We start from the raw sequence: 7,895 nt of genomic DNA on the forward strand, positions 1-7,895 counted from the left end.
CCCATGTTCCAAGGACAGCCCGTCGCCAAGAAACGGCAACACATCTGGACCTGTTAGTTTTACCACGACTTTATTCGCCCATCTCTGCCTGCCAACCGGACACCCCTTGCTAATATCTCCATCACCAGATACTTTCCCCATCATGGCGTTCAATCACCCGGCCCTCATGCAGGCGATGCTCGCGCTGGGTAGTCTGCAAATGGCCAAGCTCCAAGGCCACCCCCCAACAGCAGCGATGAAGCACTACCACTTGAGTCTCCGACGTATCGCCAAGAACTACCAAAGCCCTACTCGACGGATCCAACCAGCCACTCTGGCAGCTACTTTGCTGCTTGGCTTCTACGAGGTGTGGAACTCGGATCACGATAAATGGTGTAAACACATGTGGGGCGCTCGCGCGATCCTGAAGGAGCTTCCCCTACGGCAAATGACGCGTGATATTCTCACTCTGAAGCGGAGACAGCGGGAGCAAGCGAGGCGTAATCACCAGTGTGATGAGCTTTGTTTCGACTCGCGTCATCATGAGCAAAAGGATGACTGGCCGGAGCCGGACACAGAGTTTATTGAGAGTCTGACGGGGTTGAAGGTTGATTATGGCGGGGGGGAGGGGTATGTTGTTGTTGGGGGGGAGGAGAGGGTGAGGAGGTTGACGGAGAGGGATGTTGAAAAGTATGAGCAGATTAGGGATTTGTATTGGTGGTATTGCAAGATGGATATTTATCAGAGTTTTCTGGGGGGGACGAGGCCTTTGTAAGTGTTTTTTTTTCTTGGGTTAGGGATGAAGGGATGGTGGACTGACGACGTTTGGGGAACAGCATGAATTATGAGGCGTGGACGCAGTGTATTCCTAGGGGGCCGTTTGGGAAGATTGATTCGATGTAAGTTTTGAGGGGGGTGGTGTTTGGGTTGAGATGGTGGTAGAAGGCTGACTTGAGTTGGGTAGTTATGGGACTTTTGACCATTTGATGTTGTTGTTGGGACGGTTGGCGAGTTTTGCGTCGAAGGATTTGACGAGGAAGAGGAAGGCGAGGAAGTATGGGCCGCCGCCCGGGGCTCCGGGTGGTCCTGGCGGTCCTCCTGGTAGTGGTCCCCCGGGTGGTCCTCCTGGCGGTTTTGAGGGTGGTCCCCCAGGAAGATTCCCCGGCGGTAGTCCTCCTGGTGCCGGCCCCCCTGGAGGCTTCCCGGGTGGCCCGCCCGGAACTTTCCCCGGCGGTCCCCCGGGACCCGGCCAGGGAAGAGGTGCATCTCCACCCCCCTTCACCGGCCTAATGCCATCCTCGGGCACCTTCGACATCCCCAAAGGCTTCTCTCCACCCCGGGAGTCCACCCCTCCCCCGGACTCTTCTTCCTCCTCGGAAGAACCAGAAGACTTCTCCACCTCGACCGCCAAAGCCCTCCAAGAATGGGAATCCATCCGCGCCGCCTTTGAGCTCTTCCGCTCCAAGCTCGGCCCCGACTTTGAGCCCATGGGTCCTGACTTTGCGCCCCCGGACATGACCCCCTTTGGCCCGGCTTTGATCTACAGGACTTACAGCATCGCGGGGATATGGATGAATTACTACATGGGGCTGATTATTTTGCACAGAAGCCACCCGTCGATGCCCCCGATTGCGATATATGCCGCCGGCATGGCGGCGCAGCAGACGGGGAGGTGGGCTAATGAGATTGCGAGGATCGCGGCGGGGTTGCATGAGGATACCACGCATGTTAGTGCTGTGAGCACGCTGGTGGGTGCGGCGTTTATAGAGAGCTGTTTTTGCTTGTTTGTGGCTGGGGTGCAGGTAAGGGGGTTTCCTGTTTGTCCTTTTCCGCTGTTGTTGCTGGGGGGTGGTGGGGGGTTGGGGTCGCCGAGTAGTTCGGTGGGATGACCTCTTTTTTTGTTTTGTTTTTGATGCTGTGATGATGATGATGATGATGATGATGGCTGTGATGATGATGATATGGGTTCTTCCAGACGTATTATGATGATCCCCTTTTTTGTTGGTGGATGTGACTAGATTTCCTTGTCCAATTTTTTTTCTTTTCTTTTTCTTTTTTTTTTCCTTTTTCTTTTCTTTTTTTTCTTCTTTTTTTTCAAGTGTGTTGTATTACTATGTACACGATAGATTTTTTTCTTGTCTTTTGTTTCTCTTCGTCATCATGTACACTACTAGATTCCTTTTTTGTTTTGTTTTGTCTTCTGAGGTTGCCGTCGCCATGTACATGATTAGACATTGTTGTCCCTCCTCGCGAGCCTCACCGTCGTCATGTACATGGTAGACGTCAACCTCTTCTCTCGTGTTGTCATCATCGCATCATCATCATCATCATCATCATCATCATCATCATCATCATCATCATCATCATCATCATCATCATCATCATCATCATCATCATTATCATCATCATCGTCTTCACCACCCACCCCAACCTCCACCCCCCTTGGTTCCCTCATCACCAACACATCCCTCATCAACTTTGTAGATAAATCTCGCTAACATCCCCAGTTCCAATCCCTCCCCCAACGCCACTTCACCATCCGCCGCCTCCGCGACATAGCCCGGCTAACAGGCTGGCAATCCGCCCGCCAAATCGCCGACGGCTGCGAGTCCGGCTGGAACAAAGCCGCCTCCCTCGGCCGCGGCCCACCCTACCACTCACCCCCCGAGCTCGGCCCCCTATTCCCAGACAACATCTGGAACCGTCCCCGGCGCATCGACCGCCGGATCCGCGAGATTGAAGCCTCGGAAGAAGCCCCAGACGGGAAACTCGTCCTGGCAAAAACAGAACAAGCTCACTACGCGCTTGGGCTGCTGAGCGTGGAGCGGGATTTGGATGAACTGGTAATTGTTGAGGAGGAGGATGAGAAGAGGAGGATGGGGGGGAACTAGAGGGGGGGTAAAAGGGGGTTGCAAGATACCATTGAAAAGGGAGGTTTGCTTGATCTGCGGTTGTTGTTCGGTTTACGATGGTGTTTCGGTGTTGATTTTCAGAAGGGGTGCCCGGAAGACAAAAAAAAAAGGGATATATACATCACTTACAGGTCAAAATATCTTGTACAACAAAACAGATAGTACCTACCAGACAGATACAGGAAGAGCAAGAGTTTCACATGATACAGCTTTCTCCATTTCGTTCCATTTACCCTTAGTTCACTAGCAAAAGACCCAGCTCTATTCTCGAAACATGCTCAGCTGGACGAGATCAAGAACAGTTCACCATCTCTATCTCCCGGCTCACAACCCCCTAATCTCAACCTCCATATCCACAGCACCCCCAGCAAAAGCAGAAGGAGGAGGAGCAGCCCCACCCGCGGCCGCCTAGTTCGCAGGAAGCCTCTCCACCACCGCAGCCATCTCCTCATCCGTGTATATTCTGAACCCGCGCTCCTTGGTGACGCTAGCAAGCTGGACATTCTTGGAGTCGAGCTTCTCCTCCATGACCTGCTTCAACGTCTTGAGAACCAGAGTCTCCGCATCCTCGATGGTCAACGACTGGATTTTCCCGTCAGCACCCTCTATACCCTTGTATGTATGTTGTCAAGGAAAGCAAACCTTGTGATACTCATTCTGCAACTCCGCCTGCGCCCCCTCACTCCCACTCCCAATAGCCTTGGCATCATACCTGTAAAACGTCCCGCTCGGCTCGGCATGGTACAAGCTCGGCCCGTCCTCGTCATAGCCCGCAATCAACAACGCCACACCAAACGGTCTGGACATGATGCTCTCCTCTCCATCGGCGCTCTCGCCGAAGCGGAGGGCAAGATCGCAAATGGCCTGGGTGCAGGACTCGACGCGGAGGTTCTCGTTGTAGTTGAAGGCGTGGGATTGGCACTCTACGCGGGCGTGCTCGACCATGGAGCGGGCGTCGGCTTGGAGGCCCGACATTGCGCAGCCGATGTGGCGGTCGATCTCGACGATCTTCTCGACGGAGGAGGTCTCGAGGAGGGAGGAGGTGACGCGCTTTTCGACGCCGAGGATGACGCCGGTGGAGGTGGAGATGCCGATGGCGGTTGAGCCGAGTTTGATTGCTTCGAGGGAGTATTCTACTTGGAAGAGGCGGCCTTCGGGGGAGAAGGTGCTTTTGGGAGGGGGGGGGGTTGGTTGGTTAGCTGGATTGGTGATGGGTTGGACTGGTATGGCGGGGACTTTGAAGTTGGAGAGATCGGTGAGAGAGAAGGGAATGAAACAGAAAAGAGGCTTACTTGATACCCCGATCTGTAAAGACATGTTAGCTATATGTGATTTAAGGTATGCGACTCTGCTAAGTGGCATGGATCGAGCTGATGGAGGGGGACGTACCATATTCTGATCTTGCCATAAACATCTTGGCGGTGTTTTGGGGGTGGTTGTGATTAAGTGGCCGGTGGGTGTTGGAAGGTAAGAGTCAAAAAAACAGCTCAAGCCGAAAATATCGTAGTTAATGTCGTCGCTGGTTGTTGAAAGTGAGATACTCCCGTCTGTAGTGGAGGAGAAGCTGTAATGGCAGTGAGCTCCCTCCAGGCACGGAGGTCTACGAAGCTCTCCACCCGCTGGCAGCCAGGCGACCAACTGTAGACGAAGGAAGGCCCCCTGTAAATGTACCCAGGTACCTTGACCCCAGCCTTGCCCTGCCGCTGTAAACCCGCGCTAGTCCCGATTCGGGACAGCAAAGAGCCGGCGCGTGAATCCATCCATGGCCATTGTCGCGTTTTGGGGCTTGGAAAGCTCCCGCGACTTGGCATTGGCAGGGCAGAGGTAATCACTATCTTATCACCACATATCTGCCGCCCAGAGGTTGTTGTTCAACATCATTTTGTGATCATCACTGCCCAGTAGCCCAATGCCGGCACCGGCAGCCGTAAGAGGAGGACGAACACAATGTCGTCGGGCACCACCAGGCCGCCGACATTCCAAGACAAGAGAAGCAGACCAGACCAAGTGAGCTTTTCCCAGAGCCACAGCCAACACCAGCACAGCAATGCCGAGTCGAGGAAACGGTCCACCTCGGTCAACCCCCGCTCCACGAGCAGACATGTCGAGGAGCGCCGCACCGAAAAGGTGCAGGTGACGACGCGGGAGACGCTGATGACACGGACGAGGAGCCCCGATCGCCGCGAGGGAGCAAAGCAGCGTGCTGCTGAACCAAGGTCTCGGGATATGCGACAGGATGCGCCACTCCAAGGTCTGTATGTTTGCTTTTACAACCCCGCCCTCTGGTACTTGTTCTACCTGATGGGAAAGAAAATCCCCCCCCCCCAAAAGAAAAACCTACTACACCACCCTTCTCATCATGAACATCATGCTGACCAAAAGAAAAAAAGAAAAACCCGCCCCCCCCCCATGGGAACCAGAAGCGACGCTCCTCCCGCACACATCAGCCCCCTTAGCATCCCGCATATCAATCCCACCCCTCGCCTCCACCGCCCCCCAGGCCCTCCAACCGAAACCCTTCCATGACCTCTCCCTCGAAGCCCAAGAGGCGGTCATCATCGAGGACCTCCTATTCGTCTTTATGGGCTACGAAGGCCAATACATTCGTTTCGGCAAAGGCTACAATCCCAACGAGGAACGAGACAGGCTGTCCGGTCCAACATGGCGCATCCTCCCCGGCCTCGACCCCTCCTTGCAAGACCTCACCCAGTCCATGCTGCGCATGGCTGCTCATTACACCGCTCTCGTGACGTTTGTCGACGTACAATCCCGCGAAGAATTCGGCTCCGTCAACCACGCCCTTTGCGCGTCAATACGGAAGCTGCTGCAGGAGTATTTGGTCATGGTTGCGCAGTTGGAGACGCAGTTCTTGACGGATGACTCGTTCACGTTGCATGTGTTGAATATTCATGTGCTGCCCACGAGCCATATGATGCATCAGGTTTATGGGCTGGCGCATGAGCTGTTGAAGAGGAATGCGCTGCTGGATGATGAGTCGGATGAGAGTAGTGACGGCGGAGATGATTATGATCATATTTTGGAGCAGCTACGAGAAGGGGGGGAGCTGGTGCCGGGGAACATGACCGGTAAGAAGATTACCAAGGGAGGGGTGGTGCTGGGGTTGATCACCAAGAGGTTGGAGTCCATGTCTGGTGATCCGGCGGCCAGGGCGTTGTTGACGACGCTGCTGAGGGATGCGAGCAAACCGTACATGGCTATGCTGAACGAGTGGCTGCACCATGGGGGGATTAGTGACCCGCATTCGGAGTTTTTGATCAAGGAGCAGAGGAGTATCAGGAGGGAGAGGCTGGAGCAGGATTATACTGATGAGTATTGGGAGAGGAGGTATACCATCCGAGACCACGACGTGCCGCCGCAGCTGGAGGGGGTCAAGGACAAGGTGTTGCTTGCGGGGAAATACCTGAATGTGGTCAGGGAATGCGGCGGCGTCGATGTCAGCCTGCAGGTTAAGCACGTGCCGACTTCCTTTGACGACAATCGGTTTCTGGACAATGTCAACAACGCCTATGCGCATGCGAATGAGTCGCTGATGCAGTTGCTGTTGACGACGCATCAGCTGCCGGCACGGTTGCGTTCGCTGAAGCATTACTTCTTTCTGGATCCGTCGGATTACTTTTCTTACTTTCTCGAGCTCGGGGCTAGTGAGCTGAGGAAGCCGGTCAAGTCGGTGAACACGGGGAAGTTGCAGTCGCTGTTGGATCTGGTGCTGAGGCAGCCGGGGAGCATTGTTGCGCTTGATCCGTTCAAGGAGGATGTCAAGGTGGAGATGAACGAGATCAACCTGACCAAGAGCCTTCATCGGGTGGTGAATATCACGGGGATAGAGCAGGGGGAGGCGCTGCAGCCGCTGACGAGCAACCAGCCGGTGGAGAGCGACAAGGCGGCGAATGGGTTTACGTCGTTGCAGATTGATTATTCGGTGCCGTTTCCTGTGTCGTTGGTGGTGAGCAGGAAGACGGTGTGGCGGTATCAGGCTCTTTTCAGGTATCTGCTGTCGTTGCGATATCTGGAGTCGCAGTTGTCGACGACGTGGCAGACGCACACGAGCGGGTTTGTGTGGTGTCATCGGTCGTCGTCGAGGGTGTTGGAGATTTGGAAGAGGAGGGTCTGGACGTTACGAGCGAGGATGTTGGTGTTTGTGCAGCAGCTGTTGTATTTCTGCACGGCCGAGGTCATTGAGCCGAACTGGCAGGCTTTGATGGCGAGGGTGAGGGAGAGGGAGAAGCCGCCTCAGCAGGAGCATCAGCAGCAAGCGGGAGCTGGGGAGCAAAACGGCACAACACTCCCAACACCAACCACATCCCCAAACCTCCACCACTACCCACTAAAGTCGACACATATCCGCCCGGGGTTGACGAGGACAGTGGATGAGCTGATGCAGGATCATGTCGATTTCTTGGATACGTGTCTGAAGGAGTGTATGCTGACGAACTCCAAACTCTTGCGTGTAAGTAAAAACCCTCCTTTGTGAACTTTGTGTACCTCGATTGTTTTCATTACGCTGACTTGTGTGCGGTGGCGCCTAGATCCACTCCAAACTAACCCAAACCTGCACCATCTTTGCAACCTACACAAACTGGCTATCCCGCGAGCTGGAAAAGACGGACCCCGACCTCTCGGGACATCACAGACCGCCCAACATGTCGGAGGAGCAGTGGCGGGTTTTCCAGTCTGTCCGCTCCCAAAAACCTACCGATGCCTCCTTCATGGAGGGTCAGCAGCAGCAGCAGCAGCAAGGAGAGGACAAGATGGCGAGCTTGTTTGACTTGATCAGGAAATGGGAGGACAATTTCAGCAAGCACCTGCAGATTTTGCTGGACGCGCTGAACCACTACGCGGCTACTGAGACGGTGGTGCTTTTGAGTTTGTGCGCGAGGTTGAGCACGGCCAATGCGGGGAGCGGCTATACCGGACGGGGGGAGTATGGGCAGGGACAGGTGGATGGGGTGGGGGTGCAGAATGGTGGTGGTGGTGGGATGGAAG

At 54.8% G+C, this 7,895-nt stretch overlaps 3 protein-coding genes across 3 annotated transcripts; 2 read left to right on the forward strand and 1 right to left on the reverse strand.

The window, feature by feature from the left end:
* Positions 1 to 142: 142 nt before the first annotated feature.
* Positions 143 to 1,868, forward strand: PODANS_3_4330 (uncharacterized protein; the record flags this gene model as incomplete). Its single annotated transcript, XM_001909183.1, has 3 exons — positions 143 to 750; positions 816 to 878; positions 944 to 1,868. The coding sequence occupies 3 exons, from the start codon at positions 143 to 145 to the stop codon at positions 1,866 to 1,868; spliced, it is 1,596 nt and encodes a 531-aa protein (XP_001909218.1).
* A 1,431-nt stretch (positions 1,869 to 3,299) lies between these two features.
* PODANS_3_4340 (uncharacterized protein) lies at positions 3,300 to 4,305 on the reverse strand (the record flags this gene model as incomplete). The annotated part of the gene is made up of 4 exons (XM_001909184.1): positions 3,300 to 3,473; positions 3,534 to 4,059; positions 4,184 to 4,196; positions 4,281 to 4,305. 4 exons carry the CDS (start codon positions 4,303 to 4,305, stop codon positions 3,300 to 3,302), a joined length of 738 nt encoding a protein of 245 aa, XP_001909219.1.
* Positions 4,306 to 5,250: 945 nt separating this feature from the next.
* PODANS_3_4350 (uncharacterized protein) lies at positions 5,251 to 7,894 on the forward strand (the record flags this gene model as incomplete). The annotated part of the gene is made up of 2 exons (XM_001909185.1): positions 5,251 to 7,359; positions 7,439 to 7,894. Coding segments are annotated over 2 exons (2,565 nt in total), but the record flags the coding sequence as incomplete, so codon positions are not given.
* Position 7,895: the final 1 nt, after the last annotated feature.

The sequence above is a fragment of the Podospora anserina genome, chromosome 3 (assembly GCF_000226545.1).
Source record: "Podospora anserina S mat+ genomic DNA chromosome 3, supercontig 2".
Taxonomy (NCBI): domain Eukaryota; kingdom Fungi; phylum Ascomycota; class Sordariomycetes; order Sordariales; family Podosporaceae; genus Podospora; species Podospora anserina.